The sequence below is a fragment of the Anoplophora glabripennis genome, unplaced genomic scaffold (genome assembly GCF_000390285.2).
Source record: "Anoplophora glabripennis isolate ALB-LARVAE unplaced genomic scaffold, Agla_2.0 scaffold437, whole genome shotgun sequence".
Lineage (NCBI taxonomy): Eukaryota > Metazoa > Arthropoda > Insecta > Coleoptera > Cerambycidae > Anoplophora > Anoplophora glabripennis.
The window spans coordinates 17,674-40,150 of NW_019416527.1; the positions used below are offsets into that span (position 1 = coordinate 17,674).

Here is a 22,477-nt window from a genome sequence, read left to right on the forward strand (position 1 = left end):
GAACAATTTACGGGCACAACGTACACAATAATGTGTCAAAAATGGCGGTGTGCTTTTCTTGCAGGGGGTCCAAGGGAGTCAAAAATGTAAATTTAAATGTGAAAATGATAATTCTAACCCCAATAACCCGAAAAACGATTTTTCTCTGCTCTGATTTTATCAGTCAAGATACAAGCTACATTAAACTAAAATTCGTATAAATAGACTTTCGGTGTCAAAAATTGACCCATAACAATCTAGGTCTGTGGAAGTGTGGAACTCTTTAGATATGTCCAATCCAATTTCACATAATTTAATTGTATTAATAATTACACAGACCCGCAAAAAAAAAGTTGAAAATACTAGAGACTAGACCCGCCTATCCTTATGTATTTTGACGCGCTGAAACCGAATCCGGAGTCAAAATTTCTCCATCACCCTCCAGTTTTTTTTTAAATCGCGAAAAACTATACATATAAAATAGTCTTATTGTGCTGGTTCTCACGTATACCTCAACCTTCGGACCCGTGCTCAAGCGAGAATTTGAAGATTTTCCGTGTTTTTGGGGTAGTTTTTCGCGATTTAAAAAAACTGGGGGGGGGGTGATGGAGCAATTTTGACTCCGGATTCGGTTTCAGCGCGACAAAATACATAAGGATAGGTGGGTCTAGTCTCTGGTATTTTCAACTTTTTTTTTGTGGGTCTGTGTTATTAGTGTAATAGTGTTTCAACTTCTGCTTTATCTATAAAGCTCCTATATCGGCAACATATGGCTTCAATTTAATCATAATTAAAAACTAATTTCGCGACATCCGCAAACCATTCAGTAACTATTATTATTTGTGCAGTAGTACAGTAAATACCGCTTATCCTTTTGGGGATTTGTCCGTAAATTCAGCAATATGGTCCTATATACAAGGTGTCTCAAAAAGACCCGAATCCTTTGATAACTTTCCAGATTCACTTTTATCAAAAAAGTTTTATATAAACGTTGTATGACATCAAGATCCAATATGATGGTGACTTTCCAAGGTCAAACCGGGGTCAACTGGAAATATTATATCGAATACCCTACTTTCTTGCCAGTAATCGATGTAGTTCCAATTTTTTCTTCCGAATATTAGAATTTTTTCCGGTTTATCTTTGTGGGTCAGTTGTCTGAATAATTTGACAAGATCGAATTGTTGAAGACAATGTTTCTACACCACCAAAGCAATTTCGCTTAATTTAATTTTCTTCTTTCAAGATTATTGTATTTTGTGATTCTTCTGTTCATTTGGCCATTGTTAATTGCGTTAGAATATAAATATTAATAAAAAATTTCTGACCTCATACACCTCATATTTAGAGGTAAAACTTGACGCTCTATCGATTGCTGGTAAAAAAGAACATTTCATTTAATACTTTCAAGTTGATCCTGTTTAATCTTGAAAATTGAGGTCAAGGTTATATCCAAGGATATCAGCACATTAGCTTCTTGATATCCTACAACTTTTATCTGAAACTTTCTTTAGCAGAACCCAATCCTGAATGGTTATCGTAGAAATCGGGACTTTTTGGAACACCCTGTATATATTCAATCGCGTGAGCCACAAATTGTATCGCATAGTTCTGCGCGTTTCCGAATTAAATATTTATTCGGTACTTAGATTGTGTTTACCAAGTTGTAGATTCTACGTAAACTATGAATTATAGATAGATAGGTGCATTTAATCGACCTTATCTGTTACATAACTCAACGTGGTGGTAGCTATCCGAGGTGCACACTGTCATAAAAAATATATTTTCATTTGCTTTCCAGGATTTTCAATATTTACCTGTCTCACTTCCGCCATATGGCTCGTTCTCTACAATAAAAACTTTAACGATCGATTACTTATATAGTAAAAAATAGTTTGTTACTGGATGACACAGGAAAGCCATTATTTTGACTAACTTAACTACAAAGATCAGCGCCTACTGATAAACTGTTTTAGCTAGAGATTTCTTTGTTTATTTTAATGAAATATAATATAGATAAATTTAAGGTCTAACATGAACCTAATCATAATATTTTTCATTTCATAACTGAGAATCAACGATTTTTCTTCACGAAATTCCTATTTTAATTTGAAAATAATTTTGGACATACTATATATAGTATTTTTGTCCTAACACTATTTCTTATGAAATGATATACAGGTAAATGTAGGGATAGCGATTCAGAGGATTTAATGAGAATTAGAACAAAAAAATCATGGTGGTCTCTTTAAAAAATACACATTTTTACGCCATACTTTTTTTGCAAATTACCCCTTAACTCCCGTTAATTCGGAGCTGTTTTATCTATTTTAAATAGGTAGGTACCATATTATTCTTTGAAAAGCAATAAGTCACACAATAAGGTACTACAATTTTTTTTGAAAACGTATAACAAATATTAAAAGCTAGGTTAATGACCGTAAGGTGTTGTGAAAAGGGCCTGAATTGAATTTTGTTGGGAGGCCCAAATTTCGAAGTTCCGCCAATGCGTTTAGTTTTATGTATATATGTAAACTCATGGGTATTTACATATACAGGGTCGGAAAGTCCCCATGGTTCATCGGCCGTTACATGAGAGCGATCATAGATCATAGAAGTCATAGAAATCCGTGTGATAGAGAAAGATGGCTATAATGAAGGCGTCTAATAGTCACCGCCCATTTCGCCCTTCCACAAATAAGATCCACTTCTGTATCCATATGCATCATACACACGATACGGCATTTGTTTACGTTTGACATATATTTGGCAAGTGACCATAACAATTAATTGGGGTCTGCTTGAGACATATGTACACCGTGTATATGATACAACTTGACACTATAGGTTCTGGCAAAATAATTTGTAATTTAAGCCTAAGATATATTTGTTTTCTGTTTTTAAGAAAACTCAATGTATATTACCAATTGAATTCAGTTAAAAATACAGATACTCAAATGAAGTACACTATTTATAAATTTAGGACCACTAAAAATTAAACACGATAACTTGATAGCCTTTTATCTAAAACGTGTTATAAAGCGATTATTCGAAATTATTAGTTAATGATAGTTTCTAGTAATAAACTTTTTTCTTCTTTGATAATATTGTGGTTTATTGATATAAATCCTGTTGACTTTATCCTAGTTCCTAATATTATCTGCGTCGATCATCGAATAAGTTTCCTATACTTATTTAATGTACAGGGTGTTCTCGGATAGGTGAAATACAGAACAAGAGGATTTGTTTAATTCTTGACATTGCCACAAAAAGAGGCACTTTGTTACTTACATTATTGTCACATGCAATAAATGTAACAAATGAATAATGATAATTTATCGATAGGGCCTGTACATACATATGGGATATAAGCACGTTAACCGATTACTTTCGAGAAAAAGTAACGTAAATCAATTTCGCAGATGTTTTGACTACAAAATAGTTCGGTACCACAAAAGTGAGTCTTGATACCATAATACCTAGTGAGATGTAGTGATTTCAAGTGATTCGTCAAGGCAAGAAAACACTTATCTTGAAAAACTGTTCTCAGGAATTTCAATCGACACGGACTCACGGTGTATATTAATGTACATGAAACGTTATCGGACACATTGGTTTAAAGCTTACTTAAATTGGCTTATTGATACCAGAATTCTGTCATGTCAAAACAATCAACTCGAGATTCACGAGCTCAGAGTTTTCTTTCTTTAATCTTATTTGTGATTCAAATTTTAATACGCATAAATGACCTTGAGTGTTTTGAGTTTAGAACTTGAGAGTATGTAGCAGACCTGATCGGGTCAAATGGTCCCGGATTCGGATTCAGCGACTCCATAAACGTATATTGGTTTGCATCGATGGCAATTGATTTTCTACATTTGACCTTGAACTGATCTTAACCCAGACCTCATCGGGTCAAATGGGCGACAGATTCGGATTTAGCGGTCCCAAAAACATATACAGGATGATTCAGTCATAATGTCATTAATTTTAAGCACATATTGAAGTGAAACAGCTGATTTCCCAGTCGTAGTGAATTGTCAAACTGTCATAGATTGATAGATACCCATACTACTCTTTGAAAAGCAATAAGTCACGCAATAAGATATACGTCCTGCATAATACTAAAAACTCATAATTATTCAATTATAAAGCGTAGTGAAAACTTTAATAATATTAAAAATACTAAATTGTATAACCTAATACCTGAAAACTATTATTATCGTTACCTATACATTTGTTTTTATTAAGTAATAAATAATACTTGTTAATATTTATTATTTAGAATATAAAAAAAATTCTTATTCATTTATATGTGGTCTCGGTCTTGGTAAAAAGGTGTGTTATTGTCGTTCACTATTAAAAACGCAGTAAAAGCTAGGTTAATGACCGAATGCGGTAGGTCAAGATTCACTCATTTTCCCCTATCTTCCCTTAAAATGAATAACATTATGACTTAATCACCTTGTAGATACCATTGTCGTGTGATTCAGACCACCCACTTTTCGCCTATCCGGTAACATCCTTTAGCTCGGATATTAATAAAGGGGTAGGCGAGGTTTACGTGAAAAATTTAGTCTACTTCACAATTAGTTTCATTGAAATTTTCTAATGTAGGTAACCTATTTGTTTACGAGGGTCATCGTTCTCTCATCGAAAAATTAAAAGAAAATACACAACATTCACTCGATGTTCATCGATTCATTAACATGTTCTAAACCAACAACGCATATGCGCGTAACGATATAATAATTATAACCTATAAAAATAAACTCACCTCTATCTCGAAAAGGATCATGAAAGAAACGAACACGATAAACATTTCAACTGCTGTCAGTTATTCTTAGAATAATACCTACATCCGATTATCCGATATGGTCAGTGTTTTTCTTTATTGTTTACCAACGCTGATTGTAGTCTTAACATCAGAATTATTTTTCCAACCTGCAACAGATGGAAGAAAAACAGAAATACAGGATGTCCTAGAAAAGAAGGTCTGGGATGAAAATAAGATGATAGGTAGGTGACATATGATAGACCGAACTTTCCTGTATGCAATGCTTCATTTAAAAGATACATAATTTTCAAAACCGCTTAGTTTTTATTATAGTATAGTTATAGTATGTTAGCTTCAAATTTAACATGGATGTTATTTATTCAGTTGCATTGACTCCTTAGCCTCTTTTCGATTTTCTACAATTTCTCGTGAGTATTTTATCTCTTTGAAGTATTTCATTTATTATAATTTTCGAGATAAATACCACTTTTTAAAAGGTCATATACAAGGTGTTATAAGTTTGACTGCCTTAATTTTAACAGACGATAGAATACATTAAAATAAACAAAAAACTCAACCATTTCCGAGAAAAAAATTATCAAAATCTCCAATTTGATGTAGAAAAGTTCGATTAATTAAGGAATATAGACATAGTTGCGTGCATAGATTACCATAAAATACAATGTTTATCACTTTTTTTGAACTTCTTTATGTTTAATTCTAAAAATAATTAGCGTTGTAATAAATTTAAAATTCGATAAAATTCATATCGAGCAATGTGACAACGGCGGATAACATGAGGTAAGTACTAAGCTGTCCAGCATTACGCAATTCAGTTGGTATCTGGAATTGGATCGTGTCTGAGTGTTTTTTGCGTACGACTATTTCCTTTTCTTGAGGTGTTTTCCAGTGAGTGCGCGAAAATTGGATTCGAAGGTGTCGTGCGTGCATCGAAAATGGTAATGGACATTTTGAGGATATGTTTTGTGCTTGTGCGTTTAAAAATTACTGAATTTTACTTTTTAATAAGTACCTAAATTATTTTTAATGCGTATAATTATTTGGATGACGTGAATCTTTGGGTACTTTAATTACATATTTTTCAAATTCATAATTTTATTATGAGAAATTCATAATTACTAAAATTTCGATCTAAAATTTAAGCACAACACTATCTTCATACTACAAAATCGATACATTTTATTTTATTTATTTAAAAACTGAAAAAAATAGTCTTGAAATTTACTAAATGTTTCACAATAAGTTATTTACATTTTTTCCGTAGGACAAGTCTGCCGCGTGCACACGTGGTATGCACCAGCTGTGTTAGGTTAAGCGCTGTTGTCACGTTGTGATGAAACTCCCCAATATTAATACTCGCTGTATTTTGAAAACTGTTAATCTTACGCCCCTGTAATATACAACTTTTTTGTTCATCTAAGATTACTCTATCTCATGCAGAAGTAATGGCAGTCAAACTTCCTACACCCTGTATAAGGATGACGGACGCACGTTACGCACGCAGGATGCACGTAAGTTGTAAAGACTTTATTCTTTTCGTTAACAATTTTTAAAACCAATAAAAAAAAAACAAAAGCAGACATATACTTTTAGCAAATTACAAATTAAACATTAATTTAAATTTAATGTTTACATTTTAAACAATATTTTTAATATTCTCATACGCGAACATAATTAAACAAATGATTACTGCTGAAGTTATGTAAATATATTAGTAATACTAATAATAAAAAATATAAGTAATAACTGCAATACATGCAAGTGATATGTGTAATCAGCTTCTAACATTTTTGTTGACTTTATTACAAAACAAATTTCGGCCTTTGTCTATTCACATGAGAAAACTAATTTAAAGAGTGACGGCACTTGCAAAATAAACAATATTTTTCATTCTACCCCTGAAAAAAAAATGTATTGGGTTAAAATCAGGAGATCGTGGTAGCCGCTGAACAGAAGCATTTTGGCTTCGTCCGATCCAGCAATATGGTAATAATTTATTATTTAAGAGTTTAAGTTGCCGTCCGCAACAATATGTGGATTCGGCTTGAAAAGTGCGTCAGAACTTAAATATAATCAATTATTCTCAAACCACTGGACTGGGCGAGACCGAAACACTACTGTGCACAGGCCACCACGATCTCCAGATATTAATCCAATGGATCAATACATATCTTTTTCTGGGTTACTATGAAGGTCATTGTTAATACTTAATAAATTAATAATATTGAACATCTTAGAGAAAGACTTTTCATGGCAGCTAACGAACTTTCGCATGTCCGTTAACGAAGGATTGCATTTGTATTATTAGTATAGGACCTTTACTAATGTTGTATGAGTATTTACTTATTTTGAAAGTGAAGACATACTATCGAATATATCCATATGCGCCATGCACCCGATATGGCATTTGTTTACAAATATTTGGCAAGTGACCCCAACAATTGGAGCCTGCTTGAGACATGTGTACACCGTGTATATGATACAACTTGGCCTTATAGATTTTGGCCAAATAATTTGTAAATATTGTTTGGAGAGCGACAGCACCATCTGGAGCGATCTTGAGCAGCCCTTGATAAATGAAATACATTTAGCAGAATTAAAATAAATTGATTGATAGTATATTTACAATTTGTACCATCAAACAAAATCACTTCCTATTTATTTATTAACGAAGTTGGAAATATTTATGCAGCTACGGCCAGACCACCAATAAACTAGATTTTATTTGACTTTCAAAAAACTCGAATAAATCATCTTAACGATATCTAATTATATATTCTACTATTTTCACTTGGTATATAATTAAAACCAATTATGTTATAACTTAATATATATTTTCGTTTTGTTTAAAGTGTCGAAGAAATACGTAACCATTTACGTTTACTTTTACATTCCTAAGTATTACTAATGTGATAATAGAAAAATATGCTTTTGTACATGCGCACATTTTCGACATTGCTCAAATCGACAAAATACATACAGGGTGGGCCATTAGTGTGAGAAAGTAAATTAACACCCTTGTTGTTCATAATACAGAAAAAAAAGTTTATATAAAAATTGTACAGAATCAAAAAACCTAAAGGACAAAATTAATTTGAAACATACAGGGCGATTTGTAAAAACGGGACACGCCAAATATTACATTTTTTAAATGGAGCACCCAGTATATTTTTAAACATATGGATTTCTGAGAAAATTCTATATATGGCAATATAAACAGTTGAACATTTTAGTGCGGGGTTGCCAAATTATGTAGAAAATTCTTTGAATTTTGGAAAAAACATGACCTCGAAGAAGTTGTATTAACTTTCAACTCATATATTAGCTAATATCGATATTTTATACAGGGCATTTTTTTTAAATACGATCATTTTTAGAAAGTTTAAACTTAATTTTCTAAAATTTTTCAAATCGATCACCCTGTATTTTATTCTATTTTATTCACATCGGTCCACTTCAACTTTTATTAAGCGTGTTCTATATCTAAAATTGTTAGTTTTTAAGATATAGCAACATTTTTTAAAAAACTTATTTTTTATTATTTTATAGAATATCACAAATAAATATTAAATAATAGAATTAACTCAAAATGGAATGATAAATTATGAACTGACAAGTTGACACAATGTGACAGCTTTTTCCAAAGCCATTTCGTGCGATCGAAAATAATAAAAATTAAGTTTTTTCAGAAATGTTGCTACATCTTAAAAACTAACAATTTTAGATATAGAGCATGCTTAATAAAAGTTGAAGTGGACCGATATGTGAATAAAATAGAACAATAAAATACAGGGTGTTTGATTTGAAAAATTTTAGAAAATTAAGTTTAAACTTTTTAAAAATGATCGTATTACAAATAAAAATGCCCTGTATAAAATATCGATATTAGCTAAAATAGCCATTGTCTAACATTTGCCTATAACTCTGTCTAATTATTTTGTTCCAAGTGTTAATAGTTGAAACTTATTACAACTTCTTTGAGGTCATGTTTTTTTCAAAATTCGTAGAATTTTCTATATAACTTGACAATCCCGCACTAAAATGATAAACTGTTTATATTGCCAGATATAGAATTTTCTCATAAACTTTTTTTCTGTATTATGAGTAACAAGGGAGTTATTTTACTTTCTCACACTAATGGCCCACCCTGTATATGATCTGAATTAGATCGTGGTCTATTAATAAGTGCCGGTAATTATTCTTTGGAATATATTTACCAAACAGGATGACATTTTAACAATACCCATCTTCTTTTCTAATCAAAAAATTATATTCTGTTAAATTTTTATCGTCGGGAAACAGCTAAATAAAAAAGTAATAAATAACATTTAAAGCACAATAAGAAATCGAGGAATTAAAAAAAATGGAGATGTTTAACTAAAGTTTACTGCATTATTTAGTTCTAAACACGTGTCCGGAAATGTTGACGATGTACAGGGTTTTCAAAATTAATGAAAATATGACTTCAATTTGCAAAAAAAATCAGATAAGGGATGCGAAAATATTACTTTATTTTAATCAAAGGTTGTTGTAATAATTACCTAGATATAAAATACAAGTTCCTGCTACTCAAACATTGTTTATACCTACTGACAGAGAGTGACCCACTAATCTGTAATTATTATGATAGCAGGACTAGTATCGTATCAAGTGAATTGTTTAGCTCATGATCTTAGTTGTTTACTAGATATCCGGATGTAGTTCTTTACCACAATATGATTAATTAAAAAAATATATATATTTATTTCGTGTATTATAGTAATATGATTTTTGGAACATTTATTACTCAGTCATTATAGTGGATCAAATTTGAAATAACTTGGAAAAAAATTACAATCGAAAATTACTATGTTTACCTTAAGAACTACGTTTGTAGACAAAAGAAAATAAAACTACATATGAACGAAATCTTTCAGCTGTTATTTGCAATTTAAGAAACCCAATTTTATTCTCAAACTTTAACATCCTGTATATCGAAAACTAAGTGTTTCCGGAACATGTTTACAGGAACCCTTTATGTTAATTTGTTGAACTTTAATGGCAAATCCTACATCCGTCATTAAAGTTTGATCAAGCATTTTAGTTACACTTTGTATATTGGTTCCGATTACTCCTTATGAAGCAAGTTTAGTGTATTGAGAAATTCACACTGTGAATGTAAATAACTCTTATACACACACCGTTATGACAAAATAAACACACACCTGCAATGGATACTTTGAAAATTCTATTTTTGTTATCAAAGTCGATGTTTCAAATGATCTCTCGAGTCGTATGAAGTGTATAAGGCTTTGTTTATCTTTTTTCGCCGACATATGAAACATCCATTATTTGTTTTAATACTACTTATCTCGTCTTTGTGGATTTACTAACAGCCGTGATCAAAATTCGAACAATAAGTTAATACCTATCGACGTAAATATCACAGATGCGTTTAGTTTTATTTTGTACAGTTATGTTCAAAACGCATTTGTTTCACTAGATATGGCCCCAGAGGTCTTGCAGTTTCATCAACATATTCACGATAAATCTCAACAGAAACAAGAATTTACGAATATTCAACGACGTTTCGATAAAAACTAAACGTATCTTCTGATCACGATCTGTGTTTAAACATGAATTGTATACGAGTATAACTTTTTTGTTTCAGTAGTTCTAAGGAAATAAACTCTTACCTTATTTCAATTGCCCAAAAACTGGTTTAAAAAACTCCAAGATAGCATCCCAAAAACCATGTATTGGTACTGAGGCAAGAAACAGAATTTTCTATTGTGAGATCACGAAAGGTATTAAAACTGTATATCGATTAGATTATTAGTTATCTGCTAGTAAATCCACACTTATGCCGCCATTATATTTTATTGTTAAACTGTAAAGCAATAATTGGCTTACACGGAGGGAATGAAAAATGCGACTTACATATAATGTGATACCAATGTACGCAGTGTCATGTTGAAAATATAATATGATTTATTGGTGTCTGTCGATCAATATTTATTAATTTATTACACGCATGTAGAATGTAATTTGATCGACAAATACACTTGATATTTTCAGTGTAATTTGCATAATTATTGGCTCTATCTTTTTGCCAATTAAAAAAATATATGTCCTGAAACTAGATCACTGATGGAGTCATCGAAATTGGATGAAAATGAAGAGTAATCCGCAAAAACAACTTTATACTTCAGTTTTGATAATATACAGGGTGTCCGGAAAGGTCATGTCAAAAATGAAGGGGAGCTCAAAATAGTTGTAGTACTTCATAAAAAAAAAATCCTATCGGGTTCCGTTGTGGAGTTGTTCGCCTTCAAAGAAAGAAGTTTGAAAAACAAATTCCAATTATAACTTCTAAGTCGTTACCATGACAACAACGAAATTTGGGCCATTAAAGTAATTGTAATGTTTATTCAATATGAATGGATTCTACACCGTTTCCAAATTTAACATTTTTCTATCATAGTTCGATTCTTCTCTAACTTTGCTAAAAAAAAGGTATATCAGTCGATATCTTGTACCGTTTTTGAGAAAATCGAATTTTATTAACAACGTACATTTATTGTACAAAAATATGATATAAACTTTTTTGTAAAATCTTGGTTTCTATAGAATGAAAAGAAAAAAGAGAACTGTTAAGTAAGATGTTCAATATATGCACCTTGAACTTCAATGCATTTTCTGAAATTGCTCAAATACCTCTTCTGTACTCAACATGTGGTGATCATTTCTAATGATGTCGGCATATATCATTATGTATTATTATTTAATATTTCTTCCCTACTATTTGTAGGAGTTTGATAAACAAGGCTTTTAAGATGGCCCCAAGGAAAAATATCGAGAGGATTAAGATCTGGAGACCGAGGCAGACACGGAAAAGGACTACCTCGACCGATCCATCGGTCCGGAAATGTGGTATTTAAATAAGCCCTTACTGTTCTGCTAAAATGGGGTGGTACACCATCGGCCATAAGCCACACGTTATTTCAAACATTTAAAGGGACGTCTTCCAATAAACGGGTTAAAGTGTTCTTGCAGTAAATGTAGGTATTTATCCCCATTTAAAGCGTCATCAGTGATATGCGGTCCCACTAAGTAGTTTCCAATTATTCCCATCCATACATTAATGATAAATTTTTGTTAGTGTTTTGCCTGAATGAGGATTTTCGTCACTTCAAATATGCAAATTCTATTTGGAATGCGGTTGCCGTAAATCCGAACAGCTTCAGAAGCAAGGACATTTAAATAAAGGGGACTTATTTATTTACATTCACAGTCTAATTGTATCATTGTTGTCAGCTGTATAATTATACTGGAAATGTACTTAATATTTTTATCGCAATTTTCATCACAATTGTGAAAATTATTATTATATTATTAAGTTATGCATACAATATTGTTAAATTCTGTACATATTAAACTATTTTTCATTTTTCATATTTGCCATGTTTGAAGACTTGGCAACTACGCAATAATTTGTAGCGTGTTCCTCGTTCGTTCTGCCGTGGTTGGAAGAATATGGCGTTTCTTGTTAGAAAATAGTTGTGATTTTAGTAAATGAAACGTGATTAGTGTTTATACATGTATTTTGGATAAACTTTTAAGGTGTGAATATGGTTAGACAGTGCAGAATTTGTAAGAAATTGGATTATAAACATCCACATCAGCTATCCTTCCACAGGTAAGCGTGCTTGAAGGTGACTTTGGATTGTATAAGCAACTGTGGCCATTGTCGTGCGTGTGGGTAACTTTTATTTGAATAACGGTAAAATTTTATAAAACTGACTTGGTATTTTTTTAAATTTTTGCTGAAATAGTAAGAAAACAATAATATGAACCACGTTTGGCCATTAAAATCAAAGGAAAATGCTGCACCACAAATAAGTTACAGACATTATTTATATTTAATATATTTATAGGTATTTCAATGTTATCCCTTATACCCAACATTACAAATTTTAATCATTCATCATTTTCATTTTCCTCTACGACAAAAACCTTTTCAAAAATATATTTACAATTTTACTAAATGCACGAGCATAAAAACTGAATAAATACAACAGCAAAAATATGGTGGTGGTTCACTGATGTTCTCCTTTGGGAATATATTTTTATGTCTCACTGAAAATTTGCCTCAGTATTCTAAAAGTGAAATGTGAACGTTTTTAGGATGCTTGAGGAAGGTGCAACAAGAAAGAAATGGTTACAGTTATTGGGATTCCAAGAAGTTATAAAAATAATATAAATATTTATTATAAAAATACTGAGTAGCTGTTGAAATATATTGACTTAGGACTATAAAATATTTTATTTTGACCCATCCAAAATGTACGACACTGGAGATGTAATCGCGCGCATCAGTTGGATGAAAATAAAGCCCTCTGTTTTCCCCTTGTCTAGCTTCACCCAACATATGAGATAGACTGTGACATGCATAGTCCCCTTTATTTAAATGTCCTTGTTCAGAAGCATTATATTATGCAGGTTCGTACATTAGATGAATACCTATCTGCAAATTTTTCATAACTAAAATCCTCCATGATATTGAATTAACAAATGGTGTCAAAATGGTTTATGACAAATATCTAACTGCATATCTAACTGCTAATTATACATACCTACTTGTTGACAGTCATCTTAATTTTCAAAATTTTTGATACAATACATGTATGTTGTTAATACAATTCGATTTTCTCAAAAACGTATATCGACTGATATACATATGGTATACCTTTTTTTTAGCAAAGTGAGAGAGAAATCGAACCATGAAAGAAAAATGCCAAAGGCAACGTTGTCAAAGATGTATGGAAAATTGATAATTTCGTCTGCTCCTGTATTATCCAGGCATATTGAATATCAATTTCAACTTAGTAATGAACATTATCATAAGTTACTTTAGTTGTCCAAATTTCATTGTTGTCATGGTAAAGACTTAGAAGTTATAATTGGAATTTGTATTCAAACTTCTTTCTTTAAACGCGATAGGAAGAAATTTTTTTATGAAGTACCTACTACAACTATTTTGAGCTCCCCTGTATACCCCTTCATTTTTTATATGACCTTTCCAGAGACCCTGTATACATATAAGCCAAATCACGTCAAGTGAACCCCCATTTTCCACTTGATCATGGAATTTAAGTTCACATATTTTAATCAAAAGAAAAAACTATTTTTCAAAATGTTCATATAAAAAAAAATTTTTGTAAAAACCTCCAAACCCATACACTATACACTCTAAAAATACTACTTTTCAACATGCGATTTATCAAAGACGAAAAATGATATCGGGAAAAATCCAGATGCGTTTTAAAAAGTTTTAAGTCCTCATTAATGGTTTCAGCAAAAAAAATTACTTTTGCATGTAACGTAACCTCAAATATGTCAAAAAATCGCGATTTTGACACTTTTAGAATAGAATATCTCGAAAACCAGAACCAATTGAGAATTTGGAGCTCGGATTCGAATTCAGCGCACCAAAATGCTTTGGAAAAGTATATTTGTGTTGTTATGTTTTCAGAGTACCCTCCAAATAAACCTTTTGTATCACTCTTAAGCCTGTCATATTTATTTTTGTTGAAAGTTCTCCACTTTCTAGGGATTTTGTCGTATTCCAAGATTCGAGCGGCTTTCAAATTTTCGCTCAACCTTCGAATCCAAGCTACGAAGCCATGGATTTCCACCAAGGAAAAATTTCTAAAGAAACTTCCCCGACCTCTCAGCTGCCCCCAATCACTAAAACCGCAGCAGACGACACCGACGGAAGTCGATGCTGTTGGCAGGGCGACCACCAACAAAGCGCGGAAATAAAAAGTTTCTAGTTTAGGTTTATACCTAGTAGAATAGTAGGTATTAAAATATACGGTATGAGAGCTAAATTTTACAGAGAGTCTTGTCCTCAGTTGCTTCTTACGACGAACCGCCACTGATAAAAGCTGGATTAAAAGCTAGGTTAATGACCGAATGTTACGGTAGGTCAGAGTCATTCCCACCAGAAGTATGAGATTATGGACAAGAAACCACGGATGCCCTACGGCGTACATCGGAAGGCGCACGGCGGGAAAACAAAATTTCATATGTTCCGAAATTTCCTCGAAGTTCTCCTGCGAAGCCGCGGAAAGCACCATCAGCCGTAGCAAACGTTGCTAACAAAGTATGGTACCAATGGCTGAGCCACCGCCGCGCCGTCGATACTTAAAGACGTGAAAAATTTGATCACATTTTCGGAAAAAATACAATTGAACATTTTACGAAATTCAGACTGCAGCGAAGCCTTCGGGTCAACGTTAATCAAAATCATTTTCAGATCAATAACCCTTAGGAGACGGCCACTATCTCAAGATGGGTGTTTTTCAAGGAGGACACATTTTCAAACCAACGCGGACCTCACTGTAGGACCTTTGCGGTCCCAGCCTGGAGCGTGTTTAAACGTCAACTCAAGTTATGGTGGAAAATTAAAAGTTTTGTATTATTTGATGTGTAGATAACCTGTTCTGGATCCTGCGTACAAGTTCTTTAAAAAAATTACATAATGTCGAAACTCGAATACTCTTCAAACATGGTATGGAACCAACATTCCATATTTTATTATTTATTTTATTTTATATTACTGGTAATCTTCCAAAACATCTGAAACAAGTATGAAGGTCCTATACCCAATTTCTCTTCCATTTTCACCTAAAATTCACTCTTGAAAAGATACATAATTAAATAGGAAGAAAAAATATGACATTTTTCGAATTTTTTTAACATATTGTGCCACCAAAAGTTAAGCCCACGTTTTTTTTATTCGCATAGAAAAATTTTGATTTCTAGTGATATTTGAAAGCAAAAAAGCCAAAAATCTCCGTGGATATACGATTCATCCAAACCAAAACAGATACCGCCTAGTCTAATAGGCCATTTGCCCTGATATCTGGGTTTTCTAAAATGTTTGAATACGCTTTTTTTACACAGTTTGTTAAATTCGTGTTGATAGATCTGTACACACATACTTTTTATGATAAACTTATTGATTATATCGAGACCGGCAAATGCCCTGATAGGACTTTTTGTAATCTCAGAAGGTTATTCGAGTGCGTTGTGAAATTCAAAATACATCCGTAAGTTGGGCAGCCTCTTTTCTCAAAGAAAGAGAACAGTATGTTAGTCTCTCAAACATACAGAATGGAATAGTTAATGCTGATAATTTTGTAATTAGTATGGGTGTATCGCAAGGATCAGTTCTAGGTCCCCTTCTGTTTATATTGATGGTTGTGAATCTGATTGTTTTGTAACCCGTACGCAGAGGATGAAATTAGATTCTTTACCGGAACAAAATTGTTAAAATGCTTTGGATATTTTGAATAAATCAAGGCTAAACTATCATTTTATAAGACTTTATAATCGAAAAAATATATGTATGTTAAATTTAGATATTCACATTCCAGATAGGGACTGTCAACTAGTAGTAGTGATAAAGTAAAATTTTTGGGAGTATTAATAGATGAGTGCCCTAGCTATACTTCTTCGTGTGGGTGTGTTTAAAAATGTTGAAAAAAATTATCTGTTGTTATTTCATCAATTGTGTTTATGTTTTTCATAATAAGATTAAGAAAAATTACACGACATAATGGTAATTATCATGGACCATATTGTAAATATAAAATTTCTATACATTCACCTTGGACTCCAGGTGTATAATTATTTACCAGATAGTATTAGGCTTATCAATAATCTTATAAAATCTTATTTGAACAAAAAATGTTTTTATATACTGAAAGAATTTTTTATACCTATCTTAAATTTATTTGTGACTATTCGCTGAGGAATAAATAAATGAGTAACATCAACAAATTAGTCATTTTCAGTACACATTTCTCTATTCTTCTGCAAATAGGAGGCACAATATTTGATAACCCGATCATAAATGACGATAGCTGTAACACGACGATCTGCATCCTGGGCTTAGGCTGCTACAATGTTTTTTATTTTTTAAACTTAAATCTGCAAGAAAAAGTATAGATTCTTCCAGCTGTAGTACAAAATTGAAATTTTATTTAGAAAATGAAGTAGGTAAATAGTATAATGTCAGGACAAGCCGAAATTAGCAACTCACTTAATCTTAAATTACTTTAATAATACGTTAATAAATGAAATACATATATGTAAAAGTATAAACTGAATACTAGGAAGACTCAGAGTCGAATGCCTTCTCTATGGTTCACACCGGTATCCCGTACCGTAACATAAATAAACACAGGGCTAGACATAATATTTCACTATCTCAAGAGGCCCTACATTATGAATATTCAACACTAAAAATGTCTTTGGCTGAACCTCGGACCTCACAATAATAACTGAATTAAATTAAAATATGTTCCTACCTGGATTCCAGAATTCATATATCTACAGAAATTGATACAGAAGTATTTTGAAGGGTGTAAGGATTAGCGTCAGATTATTACATTCGATATTTGTATTTTACTTATTATGTTAATGACAGTAACCTGTACACCTGTAAACCTCGACATCATGTACAAGCTTATTGATATTTAATCATAAAAGCTTTCGAATTATCGTAATAATAACAGCATGAATAGCTGTTATTTATTGGTACCTTCCGATTTCATATTTCATAGTATTTAACCAGTGGCGGCTCTTCACTTCCATACCAGGAAGGGCGGAAAAATTTAAGTACAAAATATTGAAAAACAAAATCAAATATAATTGGGTAATTTTATTTTAAGTAGGTACTATTGAAATATAGGAAAAATTTTACGCAACATTATTTTTTATAGTGAAATTGAATTTTGAATGAGTGATTTTGTCCGAAATAAACTTTTCAATTAGTTTTTCGTTAAAACTTGGAATTTCTCGCAGCATTGATCTGGTGAACAGCTATTACCATATTTGCTTATGGTCGGACTAAACAGAGCGCAAAGTGCATGGTAAATATGCGCTACTCCGTCTATCACTACTACGCGACGGTAACCATGACTACCGCTGTAAACACTTTATAGATATAGAGGCGAGCTGCGAGGAACCCCTAATAAATAAAATTAGCGACGTCTGTTCAGCTCAGCGTTTATTGAGGAATTGCTTTTTAGATGGGCTTATGATACATATTTCTACAGTTATCAACATACCTCTTTGAGAAAAGCATGCACCAAGCTCGGTCTTAATAAATAAACGGAAAGATAAAGTAAACACACTTAGATCGGTCCTATGAGCTTTAATTTTTATAACTATATTTCTCATAATATTCAACAATTGTAAACTAAATTTTAAACGAATTTTTTTTGTTATGGAAATTTTTAAGGGGGTGGCGCCCCAGAGCTTCCCCATACCAGCCGCCACTGTATTCAACACTTGATTGCTATAAAAGAGATATACCGCTGTAAAACCTGTCTGTGATGTCGAAAAGTATATCTGACATAAAAGCCATATGTTTCTTTGCAAATAAACAATAAGAATTCAAGTTGATTATTCTGTTTACCATAAATTAAGTTTGTTCCATATGCTATAAAAGACCTACGTCGACAATAAAGAAACAATGCGGCAGTATTGAAATTTTTCCATCGTTTGTATAAGGCGACAAATAACAAATAAGTTAATTATTAAATTATTTCTTGTGTAGTACATTAAAAATGTATTTAATATCCCGCGATGATGATTCTGTTAATAAAATTTCTTATTGTAGGTACACAAAAACAGATTAAAAAATCATTTTTCATTTCTGTTATTTTCAAGGTCATATATTAAGGAATAAATACATTTCTGTAGTTTATACATAATTAATTATATGCCAAAGGGACAAGCGCATCTTTTAATCCCAAGGACAATATGCGCTCGAGGATTTAAAAAGGTTACTTTTTAAAGTATATGGGGCATTCCACGCCAAATCGGACGGTTCGAAAAATTAAAGTTTTCGATTTCCTTAATTTTTTGATATTTTTTAGTACCCCGCAAAAAATCCTTTCTGGCAAATTGTGAAAATTTTTAGATTACTTGTTCAAAAGATATAAAATATTCAAAAAAAACGCCCTTTTTTTGGTTTTCTGATCATAACTTTCTTAATAATGGTCCAAATTAAAGCTTTTTTTATAAAATTCTTTGTTTTTAGATGACGTTTACAGATAAAAATACAAAAAAAATATTCAAAATGTTTTTGATTAAGATTTTTGAGTTTGAAATTTTAAATCGTATTTTTGAAAGTGAGTGTATCTTTCGATTTTTGTGAAAATATTTTATTTCAAACTACTATTCTTTTAACAACTTTTAGGACCGGTCCGGTCGTGGGCCCTCCATAATTACTATTTTTTTTGGATTTTTGAAAATTAAAAAAATTTTTTTTTCTCTAGAAATCATTATAAGTACCGATTTTTGTCACTGTATACTCTTCTTTACTTATTTTAAATTAATTTTAATACTTTTTAATTATTAACTGATGTTTAAAATCAATAAGTAAACGTTGTCTATTTATAAACAATTATAACAAAATTTTTTATTTATTTTTGTGTTCTTTTAAAAATTATTTTATCAATGCTATTTTTTGTTGCAAAGTATTTTTTTTTATTTAAATAATAGTATCTTTACGAATTTCTATCCAATTTAAAAAGAGTCGCACATCTTATGAATATTGCTGTCAAATTTTCACCTGAAAAACACTATTTAGATGCAAAAAAATAGATTTGCGTTACCATACAGCCAAACAAACCGAAAATTTCATTCAATCATTCCAAGGAACAAAATATTATTTTGTAAACTAGAATACTCCTTACCTAATATATTTCCATTGCTCCTTAGAATGATTGAATGAAATTTTTGGGTCCCTATATTGTATCGCAAATTTAATTTTTCTTTTGCATCTAAATAGTGTTTCTCAGGTGAAAATTTGACATCAATAATAATCATAAGATGTGCGACTCTTTTTAAATAGAATAGAAATTCATAAAGATACTATTATTTAAATAAAAAAAAATACTTTGCAACAAAAAAAAAATTTATAAAATAATTTTGCAACAATTTTTAAAAGAACACGAAAATAAATAAAAACGTTTGTTATCATTGTTTATAAATAGACTACGTTTACTTATTGATTTTAAACACCTATTAATAATTAAAAAGTATTAATATTAATTTAAAATAAGTAAAAAAGGGTATACAAAAATCGGTACTTATAATGATTTATAGAGAAAAAAAATTTTTTTTTAATTTTCAAAAATCAAAAAAAAATAGTAATTATGGAGGGCCCACAACCGGACCAGTCCTAAAAGTTGTTAAAAGAATAGTAGTTTGAAATAAAATATTTTCACAAAAATCGAAAGATACACACTTTCAAAAATACGATTTAAAATTTCAAACTCCAAAATCTTAATCAAAAACATTTTGAATATTTTTTTTGTATTTTTATCTGTAAAGGCCATCTAAAAACAAAGATTTTTATAAAAAAAAGCTTTAATTTGGACCATTATTAAGAAAGTTATGATCAGAAAACCAAAAAAAGAGAGATTTTTTGAAAATTTTATATCTTTTGAACAAGTAATCAAAAAAATCTCAAAATTTACCAGAAACGCTTTTTTGAGGGGTACTAAAAAATATCAAAAAATAAGGAAATATAAAAATTAAATTTTTCGAACAGTCCGATTTGGCGTGGAACGCCCCATATACTATACAGGATGACTCATATATAATTGGGTGTAAGAAATTTTACCATGGGTGCTTCTTAATAAATAAAAAGCAATGGATGATAAGTAACTTTATTTAATTAATTTGAAAATATTAAATAGCAACAAAATTTGGTGGTCTATATTTCAATAGGCGTTAACTTTCGAATAGAAATAAGTTGATATTAAAAAAGCAAAAATTCGAGTTAAGCAAAAGGGTGAATCAGATTAGAATACCCCCAAATACTTTTCGCACTTCGCAGAAGATAATACTTTGATTTAAAAATTGTTTTTTACCGACGAATCTTGTTTTACAAGGAACGGAGTTGTAAATTTTCATAATTTGCATCTGTGGAGTGATGAGAATTCTAAAGAAACACGACCATCATGACATTACCGGATAGCCATAGCAATCGACATCTTGTTTTCATCGCCTACTGAACTCAAAGTTCGTAATCCGTGACATTGCTGCGCAAACCGAAACATACCGACCTGCAAATAATGCCATTTTTCTCAAGAGACAATTTTTTTTAATAAAACCCGTTTTAAAGTTTTGACCGCTAAAAGGGAGAGGTAAACGGAGAAAACTATCACCCAGTATATCTATTTGACTAAAGCTTTAAGAAATAATACGCCTTAATAGTCCAAACAAATGTGCCAAATTTTAACACGAACGGTAAAAGTTATGAAGTTATTAATTAAATTAGTTTTATTTTTGACAACTTTGAAGGCCTGTAACTTAAAAACTAAAAAGTTTTTATTTAACTTTTTTTCGTAGATCGCATTTATTTATCGTCGTGAATACGCAGTCAAACGTTGTCGGTGAAATTTGCGGACACCCTGTATGTTAAAATTATCAAATCTAATCTAACAATTTGCAGTGCTAAAAGTCTATTAGTTTTTGCTCCCTCTGGAAAACTAAAATTAGGGACTGCAACTGTGCCTTGTTTTTTCTATTGCACATTCTAATCTTTTATAAATAGCTTACATTACAATTTTTGTCTTAATAATAATTGTCTTTCATATTTTCAAATAAATAAAATTATGTTGTAACGACTAACCACCCCGTATATATTTAAATAAATTAACTAATCTTCCTAATAATAATTTCTGGGTTCCATACAATTATATTACTTACGATTTTTTAATTTTATTCCTGACACCGTTAAAATATTTAAATGATCCAAACTAAACCGCGACTGTTATCAAGAACATTTTTCTGACTAAAAATATCAGTTAAAGCGTTTCAATAGAATAACGACTTAAACTAACATGTATATAAATAAAACAACGGTTCCATATCAATGTAAATATTTGCAAATCGTTTTCACAACCTATTCTGGATTCACAAAGTATTTCTAACGCTTAGATAAATGGAAATTACTCACTATAAAAATGTGACGGGAAGATCGACGCACTCAGTTTTTCGCCAGAACTGACCTGCATTTGCACAGCTTTTGAAACCTTTCACGCGAATCTAAATCCCCGGCGCTATCCAAACAAAATTATCAGATAAATGGAAGGGTGGCGGCGAAACTCTTTCAGATCCTGAGGCACATTTAATAATAGATCCCGAAGAGCACTAATAACGTCTGTAACTTCGAAAAATTGCGGACCGTTTTTAGCAGGAGGGTGAGTACAGAAAGCTTCGTATTCGATGCTGTAAAACTGCTTACAAGTTCAAGAGTATTTTGAGTAACACTCGATCTAATCTAGCGATTAGATTATGAATAAATCTGTGTGAAATATACACGTATATACAGGGTCTATTATAATTTGGCCGTGGGGTTATCAGGGTTATTTCATTAAAAAATAACGTATACAAAAATGCTAGATATTTTTCTGAATTTTTTAGTGATATTTTCAAAATCTATATATCGCGATTCAGAAATAGAGCCCACACATATGAGTTTTTTTAATTAGAACACCCAGTATATTTTTACATATGGTGTTAGAACGATTTCTCAGGATTACAGTGATCGGCATGGAGGGAATATTTGGAAACCAACATAACAAGTACATCAGATGTATAAAATAGGTATAATATGAGCCTTGAGGA

At 31.3% G+C, this 22,477-nt stretch overlaps 1 protein-coding gene across 2 annotated transcripts in view; it reads right to left on the reverse strand.

The window, feature by feature from the left end:
* Nucleotides 1-21,989, reverse strand: part of LOC108911064 (fibroblast growth factor receptor 3) — a 38,839-nt gene extending 16,850 nt beyond the window's left edge. Inside the window, exons 1-2 of one of the 2 annotated variants that reach the window (XM_018715896.2) lie at nucleotides 21,807-21,989; nucleotides 4,757-4,923 (exon numbers count right to left, since the gene is read on the reverse strand). In XM_018715896.2, the coding sequence (XP_018571412.1) occupies nucleotides 4,757-4,801 (45 nt within the window). In that variant the 5' untranslated portion in view covers nucleotides 4,802-4,923; nucleotides 21,807-21,989. Of the gene's footprint in view, nucleotides 1-4,756; nucleotides 4,924-10,452; nucleotides 10,580-21,806 lie in introns of those variants that run through there. The other variant, XM_018715895.2, reaches the window with a different exon arrangement.
* Nucleotides 21,990-22,477: the final 488 nt, after the last annotated feature.